Source organism: Myodes glareolus, chromosome 11 (assembly GCF_982192425.1).
Source record: "Myodes glareolus chromosome 11, mMyoGla1.1, whole genome shotgun sequence".
Classification (NCBI taxonomy): domain Eukaryota; kingdom Metazoa; phylum Chordata; class Mammalia; order Rodentia; family Cricetidae; genus Myodes; species Myodes glareolus.
Window position 1 is genome coordinate 50,985,655 of NC_142036.1, and position 22,942 is coordinate 51,008,596.

Consider the following 22,942-nt stretch of genomic DNA (forward strand, 5'->3'; position numbering starts at 1 on the left):
GTCTCATAAGAACTCTCAGCTACACAAATATAATGCATATGAAGAGGACCTAGTTCAGTATCATACAAGCTCCATGATTGCTGCTTGTCTCTGTGATTCCCTATGAGCCCTGCTTAGTTGATTCTATGGACTGTGTTCTCTTGGTGTCTTCAACCCCTCTGACTCCTGCAAAGAAAGCCTCTCCCCCACTCTGTCTTCTGCAGGGTTCCCCCAGCTCCCCTAGTGTTTTGGCTGTGGGTCTCTGCTTCTGCTCCCATCAGTGACTGGATGATGCCTCTCTGATGACAAATGGGCTAGGAATGGATCTATGAGTATGGCGGAATATCATTAGCAATAATTTCATTGAATTTTCCCAAGTGATGTTGGGTTCTATCCTGGGTCTTTGGGCTGTCCAGCCTCTAGTTCTTGGCCATTTAGGCAGTGTCAGGCTTGGGCTCCCTCTTGAGGCATGGGCATCAAGTCACGGGTTGGCCACTCCCAGTTGTTCAGTGCCACCATTACCTCAGTACATCTTGCAGGAGGACAGCTTGTAAATTGAAGGTTTTGTGGCTGGGTTTGTGTCCCAGTCCCACGGCTGTGAGTCTTGCCTCGTTATAGAAGGTGGCTGGTTCAAGTTCTGCATCCCCCATTTAGTAATCATCATCGTTAGGATCACTCTTGAAGATTCCAAGGAGTTTCCACTGCACTAGGTTTCCATATTGACCCTCGAATGTCCCCCAATTCCAGTTGTCTCACCCTTCAACCTTATCACTCCTGTTACCATTCCACATTCCTCTAGTCTACTCTTAAAACCTATTCTATCTCCCCTTCTCAGGGAGATCCATGTGTCTTCCCCTTGAGCCCTCCTTGTTACTTAGTCTTTCTGGATCTATGGATTGTAGCATGATTATTCCTTACTTACCAGCGACTCTCTGCTTATAAGTGAGTACATACCATGCTTGTCTTTCTGCGTCTTGGTTACCTTACTCAGGATTATTGTTTTTTTACTTCCATCCATTTGCCTGCAAATTTCATGAGGCCATTGTTTTTAATAGCTGAGTAATACATCATTGTATAAATGTACCGCATTTTCTTTATTCATTCTTCAGTTGAGGGACCTCTAGGTTGTTTCCAGGTTCTGGCTATTATGAATGAAGTCACTATGAACATAGTTGAGCAAGAGTCCTTTGGGTATATGCCTATGAGTGGTATAACTGGGTCTTGAGGTAGATCGATTCCCAATTTTCTGAGGAACTGCCATATTGATTCCTATAGTGTCTGTACAAGTTTGCATTCCTACAAGTTTGCTTCACATCCTCGACAGCACAAGCTGTCACTTGTGTTTTTGATCTTAGTCATTCTGACAGGTATAAGATGAAACAGAACACCTAGAGCACAGACCCTAAGGTCAACAATCAATAAATTGGATCTAATAAAACTGAGAAGCTTCCGAAAGTCTAAAGACACTGTCATATGACAAAACAGCAGCAAGAAGAATGGGGAAATATTTTCACCAATTTCACATCTGACAGAAGGCTAACATCCAAAATATATAAGGACCTCAAGAAACTAGACATCAACAAACCAAATAGTTCAATTAAAAAATCAGGTGCAGATTTGAACAGAGAATTCACAACAGAGAAATCTCAATTGCCCAAGAAATGCTTATATGTTCAACATTCTTAGCCATCAGGGAAATGCAAAGCAAAACTACATTGAGATATCTCTTTTTCTTTGCATGGGGATATGTGTTGTTTTACCGCCATTTGTTGAAAAAAAAAGTTGCAGTGTTCTACTTTGTTCCTTTGTCAAAAGTCAGTTGAGTCATTGCATGTGAATCAAATTCTGGGCTATGTGTCCTGCTGCATTCATCTTTTTTTGTCTGATCTTTTACCCTTCCCATGCTCTCTTGATTGTTGTAGCTTCTTAGTAAGCCCTGTAACCAGGAAGCACCTTCTCTCCAATAATACGTTGACTATTCCATTTTACCTCTCCATATAGATTTCCTAATTATTTTGTTGATATCCACTAAAAAATTGATGCCATATTGATTGGAATGTTGTCTTATTAGTAGCTCATACCAGGAATGATTAGAATGCAAGTAAAATTGAGTGTTACTATTCATAAACATGGAAACTATCTTTTTTTTGGGATCCTTTTTGTGTATGCGGCATTCGTGCCTATGAGTGTTCACAAATGTGTGGGCATACATGTAAGTACAGATATACATGCAATTGTATGTGCTTATGCATGAGCATGTTTGTGGCAGACAGAGGTTGTCACTTGGTGCTGTTTTTATCTCTTTCCACCTTATATTTTGAGGAAGATTCTTGGTTGAACTCAGATCCCCTTGATTTTACTAATCTAACTCACCATCGTGTTCCAAACAGAGTCCCTCCTGAGAGCTGGGATTATAGGTCAGCTTCCATACTTGCCTACTGCTTATGGGAGGGTTGGAGACCTGAATGCCAGACCTCATTTTTTGATGTCAAGTATTTTAACTACTGGGATATCCCCCAGCCCTTATTTTTGGCATTGTTCTTATGAATTTTGTATATTTTCTCATTAATATCTTATGCACATTTTAATATTTGCATTTGCATATTTCATTTTTGTGAGTAGTAACAAAAATGATATTGTGGTTTAAATGTCAAATTTCATGTGTGTATTGTTGATTTACAGAAGTATAATGGACTATTTAGTATTAACTTTATTTCCCTTTTACTTTTCAATTAATATGCTATTTTTCCCTTTTTTTGTCTTATAGTAGAGACTTCTATTATGATGTTATACAAAAGCAGTGAGAGGGGAGACATATATGTATACATATATATACACAAATACATACATACATACCATATATATACATTTACACACATATACATATGTATATTGTTCCTGATCTTAGTGAAAAAACAGTCATTCGCTATTAGGTATGGTATTTGTTGTAAGGCTTCTCATTTTAAAACTGAAGATATGTATATATTCTTTTCATTTTCCCCCACCCCCAAGGCAGGGTTTCTCTGTGTAGCCCTAGCTGTTCTGGAACTCACTCTGTAGATCATACTGATGTATATATTCTTACTTTGCTGATTTTGTGTTATAATTTGTCAAGCACGTTTTCTAGATTCGTTGATGTGATTGTGCAAATTCCCCTCTATGATATGTTGTTTGGCTTTCAAATGTTGAATCAGCTTTGCAATCATGGCATAATTCTACTTAGTCTCACGTATAATGTCTCATTCTACATTGCTAGTTTCAACTTTCTAATACTGTTTTGGGTTCTGCATTTATATTCATGAGAGACATTCGTCCATAGTTTTCCTATAATTTCTTAAGCTTTGTTAGGGTGATGGTGGTCTCATGACATGCCAGGAGTATTCTCTCTGCTTTTATCATTTGGAAGTTGCAGAGAATTGGAGCTATTCCTTAGTTGAATGTCTGAGAAAATTCACTGCTGAACTCATCTGGGAATGATGCATTCTCATTTTAAAGGTTATTATTCACTAATTTTAATTAATAGAGATATTCTTATTTAGAGAGCCTGTTTTTTATATGAGTTTTACAATTTTCTTTCAGAAAATTTTCTCATTTCATTAAAGTTGTCAAATTTATTGCATTCTTTAGATATATTTAAACTATTTATGAGATTTTTAGTTTTGTGATGGTGTTATCTAACATGTGTCCTCTCGCTCCCTTCTCCTCTCTACCTTTCCTCCCTTTTCTTTCTCTTTCTTCTCCTCCCACTCATAGTTTTTGTTCATTTGGGTTAGAGATATATTATTTTGATCTTTTTGAAAAACCAACTGTTTGTCTTTATTAATTTTATTGAATTCTTGTTTTCATGTACATTTCTTTCCATTCTCATTAAAAAATTATTTTCTATTTGTGGTTTAATTTTTCTAGGTGAGGTGACAATTTAGAAAACTGTCTTTAGAACCTTTATTTTGCTGTAGGTTACTCATTTTCCTCTAAACACTGCCTTTCTTATGCTCCACAAATGGTGTTAGGTTGTCTTTTCATTTTCTTATAGTTCAAAATAGGCTTAATTTCTCCTTCAAATTCTCCTTTGACATAGTTGATATTTGCAAGCATTTGAGACATTTTCTAGATACTGCTTACTAGTTTAACCCTGCTGTCATCCACATTGCTTCATTTATGCTACTTTAGCAACCATGGGTATTCTAAAATTGATTTATATTTTATATTTATATTTTGATGACTAATGATAGATGTGTGATTTACCTACTTTGATCTTCCATTTCAGTGAAGAATTGAAATCATATAATGATCTTTAAATATTTAGGCATTATGCTGGTTTCTGAAGGAATTGAAAACAAACCTTATACTTGGCCAAGGTTGAGACTCTTTCTAACTGAACATCTTCTATTTTCAATTCCTACCTAATTGCTATTCAGTTTTTACGTAAGTGCTATTCTGTCGAGGCATTGCAATTATGTGTCCTTAGATTACACATTTATTGCTAATAATGGGAGTGAAGGGTCAGGAGGAAATTCTCACAGATAAGGTTGGGTTCCTTGTATTCACATCTCTTATGAGGCCCATCCCATGCATAATCTTATCCTCAAACGCAAGAAATGTTTCAGTTTGATTGGTCAGGTCTGCCATTCACTTCATGAGTGTTTAGTGATTGGCTCCCTTGGAGTTTAAATGGGACTTTCCACTGAGCATTGCAGGGATCTAGTAAAAGATGATCACAGTATAGTCTATGAATGGAAAAAACTCCCAAATTTAATTTTGAGAGAAAAAATGACTTTTAAGTCGTCAATCTTAGTGGTGAAAGAGGGGTCAGAGTGAAGTTCAAGGGGTAGAAAAGGCTTGGAGGCTAAATTCAACCTCAGGTTCCAAATTGGAATGTGGTGGCTATGGTCTGAGACTTTAGATTCTATTCCTTGTGTGTACTGGTTGGGTAATACACAGATTTAATGACAGACATTCTTCTTATAGTTGAAATTGAACAATGTTGCAGGCCCGCATTATTTTGCATGAGTTTTCCACTGAGACAAAGCAGTCTGTCTGCCGAGGGAATTAGCTCCAAGAGAATAGGAACTAGCAAGTAGTGAGGCTCCTTTATTTGATCTTTCTGCTTACATAAGAAGACACTTTTGTCTGTTCTGATTGTCATTCATGACGGATGCTTCCTGTCTTTGAGCTTTGGGGCATGATTCTAAAATAAAGGCAAAGAAAGGCTGAAATACATTGCTATGTGCTTGCTGTGTGTGAAAAATTGTACCTTAGCCATGTGGATGCTTGTGTAGAAGCTGTTCTCATCTTTCTGTGCAGTGCGCATCCCCATGCTTGAGAAGTTCTGTTTCTGTGGATTGTCTGCCTTCTTTGAATTGCGTCCCTTAATTGCATGATGTCACTTCTTGCACATAATGCCCATCAATTCACAGGGCTATGTTCATCTCTGCCATTGGTGTTTTCATCTCTAAAAAGTTTGAAGCTGGGTGTGATGGTGCACAACTTTAAACCTAGCTCTTCTGGGAGGCAGAGGTAGAGGTGGAGGCAGAGGCAGGCAGAAGGATCTGTGAGTTTGAGACAAGCTTGGTTTACACAGGGAGACCCAGGACAGTCAGAATCACAGTGAGATTCTGCCTCAAAAACAATACAGAACAGATCAAAACAAAATAGAAATTTTTGTTTATTAGACATTGTGAAGAGTGAAAAAATCATTTCCCTTTCTGCATGAGACTTTGACTTTGGTCAACTATCTTCTCTTGTTACACTAGAAATCAATGGAAGAAAATCTCACAATCTGTGATTCTTGGACGTAAAGTTTACGTTAAAAAGAAGAGTCAGTAATTGTATCAGAACTGCAAGATACTTTCAGGGAATTATAACTACTCAAATGAGGTTGCCAAATTGTAAAGAGAGTTCATTCAATGATGCAACACTGACATGTCCATGTGAGACTCTGAAACTAGCACCTGGGCTGTTGTTACTACAGACATTAGGTCTGGTGGGATCTCTTGTCATGAGACTGTCAAAAGCTCCATACCCTCAAATTGTGGACACACCTTGCTAACAAGAGAAAGTAGAATTGCCTTTTTGCTGATCAAAAGTCAGGGAGAACACTATCTTATGAAGTTTTGGCTGTGTCATCAAGAGGAAAACCAAGGACAGAAACTCTTGAGGAATGCAAACGTAATGCATGGCCGACATTCTGAAGCTGAGACAAGCTGGGGTGATCTGTTAAGACTGGGTAAGAGCAACGGTTGAGAGATTTGCTGGTAGCTAAGCGAGGATTACTTTGGCCATAGGGATTTTTGGCTTTGTGTGTGTTATCTGTGTATGAGCTCTACCAGCAAGATACATCCAGCTCTGAGATGAGGGTTTTGAAGCAAAGAACTGAAGGGATTGTGAGAGCACAAGCTGTCTGCCGATGTTTGCTACTGATGAGTTATAGTTTTTGGAAATTTCCAATAACAGAAAAACAAGAATTTGCGACAGGAAGCTCTCAGAAAACAGGGTCACTTTAGTAGATACAGAGTAGAGTATATACTGTATAGTCATGCTAATGTAGACAGTCAGAGTTTCAGTTCTCTGTGCCAGATGGAACGGTTGGAGAAGGGCAGCTTCAGATTTCAAGGCTGTAGATCAAGATAGCTCTAGCCTGTCTTTCTCATAGTTGACTCGTCTGTTGTGGGAGGATGGGACACATGATACAGCTCTTCCGATGATAGTTGACACATTCCTATGAGGTCAACCTCCACAGAAGAGGCTATTCTCTGACATGTCATGACTGCTATCCTGCATGCCTTCTGAGTCTGTTGGCTACCATCTGGGGCAGTCTTGTGAGCTGACATGTTGGACTGATCAGCACTGCAGGCACAGATACAGATTTTACCAGCACATTTCTGCTTTGTGTGTTTTGGGGGAACACAAACACCTGTCTTCTCCCTTTTACTCTCTTCCTTCTTTAGCTCACCTCCATGTTTCTTTCCTCTCATTCCCTCTCTCTCTCCTGCTACCTTTTCCTTCCTTCTAGCATCTCTCTATGTAACTCAGGCTGGCTTTGAACTGACTACATGTTCTAGGCTAGTTCAGATTCACTGTGCATCATACCTTGACATGGATTTAATGATCCTCCTTTCTTGAGCTTCTGAGCACTGGGAATATAGTTGTGTACCATCATGCCTGACCCATGACAGTATTTTCCACTGTGCTTGTGTTTAGATCAACGTGCCAGTTAAAAATTAGCTCTCTTCAGATACTCTTATCATTGCACAAGGAATTCTATTAAGCTTTGAATAGCCTTCCTCAAATGCTTTTGTTTGAGATTTTATAGCTGTCATAATTGTTCTAGCTGCTTAATATAGTATTTTTATTAATTCCTTGAGAATTGCATACAATTTATTTAATCATATTTGCCACTTACTCCTCCCCCTAACTCCTCTGAGATCAACCCACACCTTCCTACCACCTCTTTTTAAAATTAATTTTTATATTAGCAATCTAAGGAATCTAATTATATTATTCATATAATCACAACTTGTGATCATCCAAGGTAGTGTGGTCAACTTACTAGGAGTCTCAGTCCTAAAGAACCAATTCTCCTTTCTTCAGAAACCATTTATTGTCAATAGCTCCTCATTAGGGGTGGGGCTTGTGAGTTCCTCCTCCTTCCATTGTCCTAGATACACTTAATGGGGAGGTGTAGCTATCAGGAACCTGGGAGTATTACTTTCTTATAAATGGAAATTCTTAGATTAACTAAACATTACATCCAATGTATCTGTTTGAATCTTAGCATCTATTGTACTTCATGTTCAGTACTAAAATCTAAAAATTAAAGTTAATAGCAATATGTCTAGTTAATGACAATGTTGTCTATATTAACAAAAAGTGATTATTTTATGGCTTATACAATTTCCATGTTAGCATATATAAATTTATATCTCTAACACTTATCACTAGCTTCACCACGTTTCTGGTATATAGAGTGAATACTAGCTATTTAAACTGACTTCAGAGATATGGCGGTACATTGAGAAGCACAGAAGTATGGCCCAAAGATTTTTTTTCCTATAAAAATCATCCTTTAGGTGTAAAAAGAAAGGTTTTTCCTTCATTTCATCCATTAATTTACTCCCAACTGTGTATTGAGTTCTCTCTTTTCTAAGTGATAGGGATCTAGCAGTGTGTGAGCCTGCAAAGTCTCCTGTCTTCATGGAATTATTTAAGAAGAATTGTATCAGACATTGTTAATAACAATAAAAAAATTTTATATTCAGGACTATTAGAGAGAGAGAATTTTGCAATGGAGGTAAGAGAATGGGCTCATTTTGCTGAGCCAAATCCTGGGGAGGTTGATCAATGGGATTTGGTCACCTTTATTTGCTAAATGATACTTACCAAAGTTGGGCCTAGAGTTGTTGAAATAGGGAAGGCTCTGTGTGTCTTGGGAAATATTCCCCAAAGTCCTTGATCAAGTCATCCCTGGTTTGTAAATCTGGGAAGGGTTAGGAAAATTACATCTTAGAGGACTTGAGAACAAATTTTTCACTAAAAATTTTGTGTAGGAAATGCTCTGAGGAAAAGGAAATCGGGGCCTTGGAATTGACATGCGACTGGCCTAAAGATTAATCAAGTTATGGCCATCTTGATTAAAGTTTATATTCTGTTGAGAGAAAAACACAGTGAATAAGCCAGAAAAATTAAAACAGTATACATACACACACAATACATATATATCTTCTATATATGTGTGTGTAGTGCATATATAAATAGATATTGGGATAGTCGCTCCAAATTAAAATAATGCAGGACAATAACTCACATAGATAATGACTTGAATGATTAGAAGTTGAACCAGATAGGAAAGTATGTTGTGGGGAAATGTAGCTGTTGGAGAAAAGAGACCTCAAGTGATAGGCAGTTTACATGGAAAGATGACATTGTTTTAGAGCATAGAAAAAGGAACAATCATAGCTTAGAAAGTAAAATAGGACCCTATATCAATATGACTGAAGAGGCTTTGGCCCAATGCACAGGCAAATTCTAATATTAGGTGAGTGGATCTAGCACTGAAGTTGGTCAGTGGTCAAGAAAGGGAGTGGAGGGATGGGAGATAGGGATAAAATGTGATCAGAATGGACAGGAATAAACATGGAATTACTTTCTGAGTACATTATTGTCTTATCTTAACATTGATATATTTTAAATTATAACCAGTACAAGTGCATGAACATATACTGTCAAAATTATTAGAAAGGGGTCAATTTGAGAGAAGTGCTTGAGGAAACAAGGTTTCTCATTCTGAAGCTCTAACTGTTTCGGGATTTGCAGATCTTGACTGTTCTGTTATTAATCTGGCTTGCTCAGTGTTACCCTCAAGTTTTACTCTCCTCTCTACTCCCCCCCTTTTTTAAAAATCTGATCAATTCTATGTCCCAACCTGACTGGAGCACAAAACTTGGACGTTAAGTTCCTCCCCCGCTTCTCTCTCTCTCTCTCTCTCTCTCTCTCTTTCTCTCTCTCTCTCTTTCTCTCTCTCTCTCTCTCTCTCTCTCTCACAGAAGATGATCTTTTGTATTAGTGCATTTGGTAGAGGAAATGACATTCCCCTGTGTGGGTGGGTCTCTTTTAGTATGTTAAGAACCCAAATGGAACAAAGGTGGAGGAATTCCTCTTTCTTCTCTTCCTCCTTGTCTTTTTCTTCTTTTTTGTCTTGATCACATGATCAGATATTTCATCTCATTTTGTCTTGCTCAGAGACTAGGACTAATAAGACAGTTCTTAGTCTTAGTCTTCACATTTGGTTGGAATTATGCTATTGACTCTCCTGGCTGGGCCTTTGGTTTACAGAGGGTAACACGTGAGACTGTAAAGCCCCTGTAATCATGTATACTAATTTCACAAATGTCTTTTTTGACAGATAGATATAAGTAGAGGTCGCTATAGAGCGGTAGACATGTCTCTTGATGTATGTACTACCTTATACATCCGTAATTCTTCCTCTTTTTAGACTGTCTCCATTTTTTACTGATTTTTATTGAGCTCTACATTTTTCTCTGCTCCCCTCCCTGCCTCTCCCTTCCCCTCTTCGACCCTCTCCCAAGGTCCCCATGCTCCCAATTTACTCAGGAAATCTTGTCTTTTTCTACTTCCCATGTAGATTAGATCTGTGTAAGTCTCTCCTAGTGTCCTCATTGTTGTCTAAATTCTCTGGGATTGTGGTTTGTAGGCTGGTTTTCTTTGTTTTATGTTTAAAAACCACCTATGAGTGAGTACATGTGATACTTGTCTTTCTGTGTCTAGGTTACCTCACTCAAAATAATGTTTTCAAGCTTCATCCATTTTCCTGAAAGATTCAAGATGTTGTTATTTTTTTCTGCTGTGTGGTATTTCATTGTGTAAATGTAATTCTATCTGTAGGTCTCCTATTAGCTCCGTTTCCCTGGAAAACTTTAGGTTATACCCTGTCCTAGCTTTCTTCTTCTTTGCTGTGGTAAAACACTGACCCAAAGAAACTTGGGATGAAAGGATTTGTTTCCATTATACTTTCTTGTCATAGTCCATCATCAAGGGGAGTCAGGGCAGGAACTCAAGTAGGAGCCTAGGCAGGGACCATAGTAGAAAGCCATTTACTCATTTGCTGTTCATCACTTGCTCAGCCTACTTTCTTTTGAATCCCAGGACCACCAGGCCAGGAATGTCCCCTCTCCCACTGTGGTCTGGGCCACCTCACATGAATCAAGAAAATGCCTTACAGTCTTGTTTACAGGCCCACCTGATGGAGGCAATTTCTCGTTTGAGGCTCACTCTTTCCTAGTAATTTCAGTTTGTGTCAAGTTGCTAAAAACCAATAGGGGTCTATACTTCACTTCTCCACTTTTCCTTTGCTTCCATAGCTAATTGCAATGGCTTTGGTCTTTTTCTTTCAAATTTCATTGCCTGTTACTTTATTCTGCCAGCATTTCTTGGACCAATTATCAGTGCTATGTAGCAAGAATCCCAACTTCGTTGATGAAGGGAATAGCTAAGAAAAGTCTCCTAAGTCTCTTTAGTTCAGACCTGGAAGATGAGTAGCAATTCAAGAGGCAAAAGAAGCAGTTGGAAGGTTAGAGAAACAGTTTGAAACAGGATGCTTGAAGTTCCCTCAGGGGAAAGAGAATACAGCATTTTTGAGGGAAGGGAAGACGTTCTTTATGAACAGAGTAGAGAGAGCAAGAGACAGCTGCAAAGTGAGACTAGGGAAAGGTGGGCAAAAGTGGGGTGTGGTACAGAGTTTAGATTTGATCATAAAGGCTGTAAAATCTATTGAAGAAGGATTTCAACATCCTCCAACTTTGCTGGAGAAAGCATATAATATACATATACTGTCTGGAGAAAGCAAAGGTTTTAGTTAATATACCTCTCTGTAGCCTGCATATTTTGATCAGGCTTTATATTTGTTGTCGACCTAGTAGATATTAAAGTCTCTTCTCAATGAGAAGCATGAAAAATGTTGGTGAATTATTGTTGCAAAATGGAACCATCCCTTTCTTTTCCTGTTGTATGTATGTATTTATGTACATATGTATCATCTATCTATCTATCTATCTATCTATCTATCTATCTATCTATCTATCTACCTACCTATCTACCTACCTAACTATCTATGCAAGTCACTGTGATTCAGTAAGAATACAAATTGTCTAAAGCAAGTGCCATTTACAAGTCATTTAAATTCAGATCCCCTACTGAAGGATGCTGCTAATGCTTGGAGTAATTAGGATTATTTCCCTATGGAGCTCTTGGTAGCATGAGTCAGAGAAGCAAGTTCTGAATAGAAAGTAGGCAATAGAATTTGTTATCTGGGTTAGAGGTTCAGATAACAAATGTAGTTTGCAATTTTCTCTCAGTCTTTCAATTGCACTCTACAAAAAGAAATGGAAATGGACTATGGAGTTATTCATGTATAAAATCTATTTAGAATAAGAGCCAAAAACTTATGAAACAAAGCTTATTATTGTTTTGTGGTTTCTCTGCAGTTTCCTGATGTAGTTTACTTGCGAAAATTGAATATGTATTAATTATTTATTACAATATCAATGATGGATGAGTCAGAAATTATTATGAGAGACTTATATACTTATTATTTTATTCCTTTACTGGTGTACTAATTTTTCAATAAACATTCGAGTGCCTGCTACATGCCAAAATACTACAGGCTGACTTGTGGATTCAAGAATGAAAGTAATATTACGGGCACGCACAACCACAAAGGCAAATATCAGGATGGAAATGTGTAGGCCTTTTTGAGGTTATGTAATGAAATGACCTGCTCAAAATAGGGAAGGAATGGTTTGCTGAGGAGATGATGACTGTGCTGAGCTGTACAGTATCAACAGAGCCATGCAGGCTAAGGACAGGGACCTGAAAGACTTGTGGAACATCCCATCTACAGCAAATGACAAATGCCCAGTCCTTGTGTGAGGAAGCCTGGTCTGTTCAGTGGTTCAGTAGTAAGGTGGTTAGGGAACAGAACAGTGGTGAAGATTGAGGCTGGAGAGGTAAGCATGGGCTAGATCAAGGATGCAGAGTTTGGAGTAAGTCCAAACTGTGACGGTAAGCTGCCAGTGATTCTGACAATGAGACTGTTTTTATAATGTTCACAACAGGCTGCATGCACTCAAATAAATGCCTTGAAGCTTAAGAAACCCTTCTAGGTATAGGAGAGAAGCTCACGTCTTGGTGACAGTGGCGATGGAGCAGAGTGGATGTTTGAGAAATCCTTAGGGGTTAGAACTAGTAAAATTTAAAGGTAGGTTAGGAGAAAGAGATGTTAAAAAAGATGAGGATACTTCTTAGTGATTTCTTAATCAGACAAAATCTTTAAGACAGTGAAAATGGAATAATATTATTTTTACTGAGAGTTATATAAAGCATTTAAATGTCCACGGGAAAATATAATTGAATAAGGAATAGTTAGTGCTAGAATAGGGACAGTTTAATATGCAGCTAGTAAATGAAGTTACAAATTATAAATCATAGTTGTTTGGCAGGTGAGAAATGCATTGAAGGTGACTAGTGAATTTATACTAAAAACGATCTTCTCTAATGTGTGGCTTCCTGAATAATTATTATTCAGGTATAAAGGAAGCTGGTAACTGGTTAGGATTCAGATTTTGATAGAGTATAAGAAGAGCAAGAAGTGCTAAGGATTTTCTAGTGTTGATGTTATTAAAATTATGGTGCCGTATAATAAGAGAAATAGAGATTTCAGAGGGTTGAGAGATTGAGGGAAAATATCTGTTACCTGGCTGGAATGGAACTGTTGCATTTTGTATAACTGTGCCACCGAACTTAAAAGAAAAGAGCATGCAATCCAACAGAAGGATTTTTCAATCTAAGGTTATTGAGGCTGCAGCCGATATGATGTATTTCATGTGTGCCTGACCATGGGCATGGGTGTTGTGAATTGGGAAAGTCGTTGCAGATAAATTGACAGACGACTCCTGATGCTAGCTTATTGAAAGAACTGTTTGCATAGGTACCATTTAAAGTAATGGTGAGATTTTAGGCAAGATTAGATTTTCAAAATACTTTCAAGGTTTATGTAGTCATAACTTCGAGTTCCCTGTTTTGGAGAACTGATTATTATGAATCCTTGCAAATTATGGTGATAGCATGTTTTCTGATGTAATAGACAAATTATACCTAATACTCATATATTAAATATGTCTCAATTTGCAGGCCCATGTGTCTAACCTATTTGGTGATTTTGGTTTAAATCTGTTGTATCAAATAGGTATTTTCTCTGCAATTCAAGTATTTATTTTAACTTGTAAGTGGTTAGTCTGTGGTTTAAATAAGTAGTTCTGAACTGGGCTGTTTGGGCTTATGTCAGTCAAGTTCACCTATATCTCACTAGATAGCTACTGAACTGACTGCAGCTGAGGTGGTGGAACTCAGTGATGCAAAGGCTACTTCTGTCACACTTCTATGGCCTCTCATCCTTCCAAAGCTTAGTTGATCTTTCTCACACAGTAACTGGGTTGCCTCCTAAGGCCATGAGTAGAATTGGGCAAGGGGTTTGTGGTCAAGGTTTGGAACTGATACAATGGCATTGACATCACATTCTGCTGGACAGAAAATATCAGAAGACTGGCTCAGATTCGATGACACTGGAAAAAAATCCTATCTGTTAATGGGAGGGTTGCAAATTGCTTTGCAGGGGAGAACTGATATAGGAAGGAAAATAATCCTAGGTTTTTTTTTAAAAATAATCTGTCCCAGAATCCTGTGTTGCAAGATGGCAAGGTATAAATGAAAAGCCATGCAACAGGACACAATGTCTAAATTTCTGTTCTTTCATTTTAATGTAATATTGTTATTATTATTAATTATTGTTCACAGGAAAGTCTCTTGATTATTCTTCATATGTTTATACAACAGGGAAAGGAAGGAAAAAAGGAAGAGAGAATGTTGGCTGAATTACTTGCCTACTATTGTTAGGATGATCAACTGAATGAATCAATGTGTGTTTTTGATATTTTTATCACTGCAAGAACTTGTTCTCAGTAGTTGTTAATGTGGAAATCCAGAAAACAAGTAAAGAGTTAATAGCATGGGGATTTCTCTTGCTCTAGGGTGTTCCTTGCTCTACTATGGCCTTGGGGTGGTGGGCTTATCAAGAAAGGAAACTGGAAGATACAGAAGGTAGATGAGAGGAATCAGAGTTCCCCATTAACCGCACTGTGTTCTATTATGTATTTGCTGTGTTTGATTATTTTTTCCACCAGAAGAGCCTCAGGGATTTGGGCTGTAAGATCTCACAGGTTAGAATAAGGCAGAAAGCTATGTGTGTAGAGGAGGGTACAAAAGAATTGCGAAGTTTGAAGTGAAATAAAGCAGAGATGCATGAACAAATGACACTGACTTGATTGTTTAATAACATTCAAGATATTGTTATTAAAAGTTTGTATAGTCTAGGAGAGAAGTCTTTGACCATAAGTCAGTAAAAGCATCCAGTATTATCAGAGAAGTAAAATTAAAGTTACCAGCGAATTAAATCCAATTTGTGGCCCATTGTAAAGGCCATAGAAATGAACCATAAGATTAGAAAATGCTTTGCTTTAGATACAAAGTTTGGCTAGTCCTACTCTCTAGTAATAGGGTGACTGAGGAATCATCCATCTGAACCCAAGACCATGGGGTGTGTCTTCCAATGAACTTTAAGAAAAGCACATCAACATTAGGGATGCGGCTCATGGAACTTTACAAACCAAACCCACCCCATCACTACTCCTCCCCCAACAATGAAAGCTAATCCCCACTTCTAACCACATAAAATAATTTAGTTTCGTTTTGAAGTTCACATAAGTGGAATCATATAGTATATATCCTTTGGTGTCTTACTGATTTTGTTTACTATGATATTCTTATACTTATTCCTGTTATTAAGTATAATTTTAGTTTATTTTTAGATAGTATTCCACTGACTGAAGATAGTATACCACATCCATTCTTCTGGGATGGACATTTGGCTTTAGGTTATTCTGAGTTTTTATTCGTAATGATTGCATGAGATTCATTTTGATACGAAATAAGGAAGAATTTATAAACAAAACCAACTTAGTTGTTTGTCTATCACTTTGGATAACAGTTTCTGATTAGATAAAACAGTGAATGAGTTGAACACTGAATGCAAGTTCAAAGGTGAAGTTTGGCCTTGCCTTGGGTAGCATGAAGTCTAGTGCACTATCGACTACACGCAGAAAGAGTGGGGAGTGACATGTAGTACAGACAAAGGTGGACATGTGGTCATTACAGCCCAGAAGAGTGTATTTAATCATAGGTGCCTGACGAGGCCTGAGAGGACGTGTTAAGTACTGGGGTTCAGCAGGTTTCGGATTGTTGGGACTGTGTGGGCTATGTGGACAGGAAGACTGCAAAGCAAGCATTTGTTGTGAATGTGTTAAGAGAATGTGTTAAGAATCCGGACAGCTGGGCCTGGATGGTGCTCGCACTACTTGCTTGCTGTGACCTCGAAGCCTCTCTGCCATCCTGTGAGCAATGAAAGGCAGAATCCCACTAGCATAAAATGAAATGGCTTGCTGTGTGTCCCAGGACTGTGTGCCTCCACAGACCTTTCCCTGTGGGTCTTTGCTATGACTGAACCCTGCCAAGGGGGCTTAGGTATGTCATCTTTTAGGCCTGCCCTGTAGAGAATTCTCCTCAAATAAGCCAGCTTTCAGTTGAGTGCGTGCAATCTTGGCATAACGAGTTTCAGAATGAGCAAGGAGTCTGACACCGGATTGCTCTTGTTTATTCTTAGATAAACTATAGGAACTTTGTGAAATGACTGAACTTTTCTGGACCATGTTTTCATGATGCTTATCGCACAGAATTGTTTTGGAGAATAAATTATTTCACATATGGAAACCACTGAGACCAGTAACAAATGCCTGGTATTCATTGTCACCTAGTCTGTCTTTTGGAAGCAGCACTAAATGGTCCAGCTTTTTGCTTGGCTAACTGCATGAGGTACATGACACATGGCGGTGGATGTCTTTGGTACATCCCTCCATTCATGGCATTCCAACTATGAACCAGGCTGCTCGTCTTAGGCTTGTGCAGAATGAACTCAGACTCGCTCATGGCCTGTGTATTGGAACATAGCTGTAACCTGCTCAGTCACTGTTTCTTTAGTTCCTTCCCCATTTCTCAAAGTCCATGGGTTTTAGTTATTTTTCTGCAATCCTCTGGTGAGGAATATATATATATATATATATATATATATATATACACACACATAGATGTATATAATATTTATATTTATATAATATAAATATATATAATATTTATATAGATTATATATTTAAGGAGCACAGTATTATAGAACATGTGGCAGAGATAGTGAGAATTTTTTTCCATATTTATTTCTGAGCTCTTTCCTTATAATGCGAAGTTCCACTGAGTGCTTCGTCTTCACGTTACGCTGTCAAGTCAGTTTGTTAGCTGTAACTAAAGGACTCTGGAATCATTCCTACATTTGCTTATTCTAAAATTTATTCCTTCATTTATTGACTGAACTGACTGCTTAAATTCCAGCTGGCAGGATGGTAACTGACGATAGAGATACTCTTCAAGGAGTTTATAGTTTCCTGGCATGTCATGCATGGAGAGATTTGTAAGAAAGTGTGATTGTGACAATTGTTTTACTAGAGATGTGCAAGGAGTGTACGATATCACAAAGCTAAACACCCAGTTCTCAAGGGGAAGAGAAAGTGAGAACGTGACAATAAGGAAAGCAGAGGAGAGAATATTTGCCAGGTCATAAGAGCCTAGCCACCCAGAAAATGGGAGGGAAGGATTGTCTAAGCAGAGGGAATGAACCAGTTGCAACATGGAATGGAGCAGCCTGGACTCTGGCCACCGTGCCAAGTAGATACTGCAACCGCCTGGCAAGCATACAGAGGAGTTGCTGGGCTGGATGAGGACCAGGCCATCAAGGATTCACATGTTATAGTGGGGAAGTAATAGTTAATCCCATGAATAACAAGTTAGTAGAAAATGGTTTTAGGTCAGAAAGGGACATGATTAGACAGATGTATCTCTTAAAGACTTTATGCTGGTAGCTTGTACAGTGTGATTTGGGACCTATAGGAAGGGAGGGGTCACACGAGTGCAACAAATACAGCAGTATCAACAACGAGCAGTACAAATCAAACTGTGGATCCATGACCGAGGTATGGCCATAGGAGCACGCAAGAAAGGAGTATTATGATAGATTTGTTGTGTGGGTAAATGTCGCTCTCTTAAACACTTTGAGTAATTAACAGCCTGAAGCTTGTAAAACTGATCTATCAGAAAGAGGAAAGAGTTGAAGCTCAGAGACCAGGTAGGTGACAGTGATGTGTATTACAGGACAAGGGGTAAGCGACTGAGTTGGGAGAATGAAGCATTTCTGTTCCTTTCGGATCTTTGGAACCCAATGGGGCATACACGTGCAAATTTATAGTAGGCATTTGCCTCTTGTTTAAAAACTTAAGAGTGAGTTCTCTTGAGTATTCAGAGAAGTCTTGGAGGTCATCCAATGCTATGAGTAAGACCCAACTCAGAAAAAATCATGGAGAAGGGTAGCCTCCATGTGAAAGATGATTTTTGCAAAGTATGTCAGTTGGGGAGTTGGTTAAAAGCAAGTTAAAAAGACAAAAAGGTTGTTAATAGAGCCTACGGCCAAACCTATGTTCATGAAGCATCATGTAGTTTCTAAGGTAAGTTGGGCCAGGCTGTGGAAAACATGCTTTTGAGTAAGTGGCCTTGACAGGAGTTGTGGTTCAGGCTGGCCTGATTCCTTTTGGATCAATTCTCTCTCTCTTTGGGACTCCAATCTAGTGAATTCTCATCTGTGCATTCTAGCAGGAGCTGGTGGCAATGTATTCAAGTTCAAGTGGGGCAAAAATATCTCCTTTCTTTTTCCTTTTGTTTTTAATGGAGAAGAATTCAAGCAGAAAGGATTTTTTTTTCTGTGCAGCATTGAAAGAGAAAGCTCACCCTTTCTTCACAAATTCAAACTCCCTGAAAAGACAACATACTCAGCAACATTTAAAACTTAAAAAATTGAACTTTGAGTTTTCATGTATTTCAGTTATGAGTTCCTTCAAACAGAGGCCCGGAGTATTTATCTTAATGTCCCCAGTACTCACCCAGAGCCCGGCAAACAGATGGGCTCCATAAGCCCTTATTTTCTTTCCTGTTTACAATTACACATCTCCGTATTTGAGCATTCTTGAGATGTCTTGAACCTTCTTAGTTTATAACATTGATGCCTCTGTATTGTGCCTGTTTTTCTTCTTAATATTCCTTCCTTTCCTCTCTCTCTTTCTTTCTTTCTTTCTTTCTTTCTTTCTTTCTTTCTTTCTTTCTTCCTTTCTTCCTTTCTTCCTTCCTTCCTTCCTTCCTTCCTTCCTTCCTTCCTTCCTTCCTTCCTTTCTTTCTTTCTTTCTTTCTTTCTTCTTTATTCTTGTGTTTATATGTCCACGTTTGTGTATATATCGAGGAACTGCTCCTCCTCAAACACTGTCTACCTTATTTTTGTATTATTTTATATTTTGTGATAGGGTCTCCCACCGGAAACTGGACCTTCCTGTTTCTGCCTCCCCAGTGCTGTGATTCACCATACCTCACCTCTTCTACATGGTTTCTAAGAATTGCGCTCAGGTTCTCCACACTGGGGCAGCAAGCACTTTACAGACTAAGCTGTGCCCTCAGCCCTAATTCAGTTCTCTTAACTACCAAAAGCTCAGTATCTTATTTTCACTCCAAATGTTCAAGTGATAATGGGAGTTTATTTCAGGGCTGTTTATATGTCACAGCATCTGAGGGCTGGCGAGGGAAATTGAGGCCAGCCTAAAGAAAGCCGGGTGGAGATGAAGCTGCCAGAATGACCTGCTACTTCTCACGTCTTCGGGATCTGTTGCTTCTGCATCTTGTGTTCTGGTTTCCCTTTCTCTTCAGAATTTTCATGGTAAAAAAAAGTATAATAGAGCAGATGCATTCCCCCCCCCCCAAATGTCACGAGCTTCACCATTCTGGGATTAGAGTCGTGTTATTGTCATCTCTGTTCCGCCTCATCAGTCCCTCTGTCGATCAGAGTAGGTGATGGTGGCCGCTCTCTCTACCATCTGGAAAGCAGAAGTCACGGTAAAGAAGTCATGACCTTTACTTGATTTTCAGGTGAGAGCCTCCCAGGCCACTGCTTTAATTTTCCTCTGTTTTACAATCTGTTCCAGGATGCATTTTTCCTGCCCCTCCACCCCATCCCCAGGTAGTTTTACTTCCCGAAAAAGTGACTATGGGACCTTCCTTGATTTTGATAAATTTCTCAAGATGTTGTGAATGTCTTGCTGCTCTTCCTCTGGATATTTTCTCTACCACTCTTACTAGAGGGTGAGGGAAATTTGGAGTCTGTGTACCAACCTTAGATTTAACTGTTCATCCAGGCTGGGACAGGACATAGAGGAAATAATGATGATCTTTGCTTCTTGTGCCCAAATGCACAGAAGAGGTTATTGTTTTTCTGCTAGGGCGACTGGGTTTCCTTATTCAGAAGGGGCAGTTTCACCAACTAGACAGTAAAGAATAAATGGAAACTTTCGTAGCCAGAGACAAGAAAGAGCTTGGATTTACCACTTCTTTATCTACTCTGTGCAGAGAGCATTGGAAAATTGTACTTCTCTTAGATTGAGAAGGTCCTAGCTAATGGAAGCTTGTTTCAGTGAGTAAATTTTGAAAATATTTTATTCCTGGGTAGGATGGAATTTGCATTTTAAAGAAAAATATTTGTCATTTCAACTTTTTCTCGCTTATTTAAGATTGGAGTTTTCTTATGTGTGTGCTTTTTTATATAATTGAATAGCCAAATTCATAAAAGTAGCCTATTATAATTGTTTCCTAATGTCATTTTCTTATTATTTGTGCAGGGAATCAGCAGTCTCTTCAGTTCTTTAAAAGTGGTGCGCCTCTTACGCCTGGGCCGTGTTGCTCGGAAACTGGACCACTACTTGGAGTATGGAGCTGCGGTCCTCGTGCTCTTGGTGTGTGTGTTTGGATTGGTCGCCCACTGGCTGGCCTGCATCTGGTACAGCATTGGAGACTACGAGGTCATTGATGAAGTCACCAACACCATTCAGATAGACAGCTGGCTCTACCAGTTGGCCTTGAGCATTGGGACTCCATATCGCTACAATACCAGTGCAGGGATCTGGGAAGGAGGACCCAGCAAGGACTCTCTGTATGTGTCCTCCCTCTACTTCACCATGACGAGCCTTACAACCATAGGATTTGGAAACATAGCTCCGACCACAGATGTGGAGAAGATGTTCTCAGTAGCCATGATGATGGTTGGCTGTAAGTACCTCTTTTCTTTCTCTGTTAAAAATGATTTCAGTGTGCGAATCTTCTTTTTTCTGGATCCAACCTCTGATGGGATTGAAATGATCTACTTTTTCGTAAAGGCTTTAATTGAAACCATTTGTGATTGGTTTACTTTTGATTCAGCCCTAGGAAATAAAAATGCAAGGAATGTCTTTCATTCTTTAGAATGCATTAGCACATGAAAAACAGTGTGAGGAGGATGATAGAAAACTCAGACTGGAAAGTCTGTGATTTGATTCCATGCATGGTGTTGTACCTGGCAGCTCTGGGGAAGGAACTAGCTCTGGTATCTAGACAGGAGGAGTCTGGCACATTCCGTAGGTTTTGTTGGCAGTCAGATTTCTAAAAAAGCAGATGGGATATGATGTAAGACCATAAGTTAGGAAATATTTTAGTCAATAACTAAATTTCTGAATTAAAGTGGACTTCGGGATACAGTGTGATTCCTTTTTTAAATTATGAAGACTAATGAAAAGAAGTTTATAAATGTCTTTTGACAAACACTGTAGTCAGTTGAGCTTGTGACAGAGAATGAAAGGATTGGTGAACCGGAGACCTTTAGCACTGACAAGGGTCCAAGAATCAGTATGCATGCCTGACTATGGTGGCTTGGTGATGTTCTTGCAAGTAGAATGCAGTTTCAAAGAGCTATAGACCCTGTGTTCTGCTTCCACATTCTGACCGAATGGCTTCAGAGTTCCAGACCTGAAAGTGGTGCAAACTTTAGATGCTGTTTCAAAATGTCTTGGAGGAAAGTTTTCCGGCATTTCCACCTTCTAGCTGACCCACATGACTCATTCAAGCCTAGTTCGGACACCTAGAGTAACTTTTAAGAGTGCTGTGCTGAAGATGAGACCACTATTAACATACATGGTAGCCATTGAAGTCATTATCATTGATGTTTCTTTCTTCTTTTTCTTTTCCCTTGTGGCTCCAAATTATAGAGCTTCAGATATGGGCACTCACAAGAAAGATTTTAAAGTTGAGGGTCATTGGTTGCCCTGAACAGTGAATAACTTGAGCCTAGGCCTTCATACTTTTGTGTGGGGAAGCTATTAGAGCACCAGTGTTAGCAAATATTCAGTTCCCTGCCGTAATCACGATGTAGAGAACCACAGAGACAAGAACACCCAGGTTCTAAGTGTGGATTGGGGTTACAGTGAAAGGGGCATTAGAATACAAGTGTTATATTGCAGGGGCCTTTAGGGGGAATATATTCGACATACACAGAGATGTCCTATGATGAATCCATGATAAATTAAACTGGTACTCATATCAAAAAGATAGTTGGGCAAAATGTGATAAAGAAAACATTCTGTTAAATGTAGAATTCAACACTATGCTGCTTTTAATGCATAAGAAATACATATTGTTTGATTGTTATGCAGACTTAGAATTTGGTAACCTTTTTATTTTGAATAATGACCATGTGTACTGCCCGAACTTCTGCCCACTGTGAAGATTTCCCTTTGTCAGGGTCTTTCAGGGTTATCCTAGAAAGGGGTTGTAATGCTGCAGCTGTCCACTTCTGAGTGGTGCCTACAGTAAAATAGTCCCTAGTCTCCTCCTCAATAAATCCACCACAGGGGACACCCCATGAGGTAATTGGTGCGTGGTTGACAGCAGACAGCATTGTAATGGGAGTAGAAACCATAAGCATTTGGCCAACTTCTTCATGTCGCTTGTGCTCTGAGAACCTGCTCAGGCCCAATCATGTATATACCACTTCCATCCGATAATAGATTGCTACTGTGCACATGCTACTCTAGGGATTGATGGGTCAGATAACACCCAGCTCATGAAGGGCGTCCAAGGTCTCATCGTAGCTTGGTGACCCATTGTCAAACGTCTTGTTTCTACTAAGGCCCAAGAGCTGTCTCTCAAAGGGAGAATAATTATCTGCAGATGGTCGTAGAACCTTGCTCTAGAGGCTCAGGTATCTACCTGACACTGATACCTCAAGTACCATTGTGAATTTATTGGATCATATGGTCCAAGTGGTAGAGCAGCCTGCACAGCAGCGTGGACCTGTTGAAGAACCTTCTGTTCCAGGATCCACTCAAAACTAGAA

The 22,942-nt window shown here is 39.0% G+C and overlaps 1 protein-coding gene across 1 annotated transcript in view; it reads left to right on the forward strand.

The window, feature by feature from the left end:
- The window catches only part of Kcnh5 (potassium voltage-gated channel subfamily H member 5), a 305,295-nt gene that overhangs the window by 67,692 nt on the left and 214,661 nt on the right, over window positions 1-22,942 (forward strand). Inside the window, exon 7 of the mRNA XM_048415940.3 lies at window positions 20,418-20,844. Within this exon, the coding sequence (XP_048271897.1) occupies window positions 20,418-20,844 (427 nt within the window). The remainder of the gene's footprint in view (window positions 1-20,417; window positions 20,845-22,942) is intronic.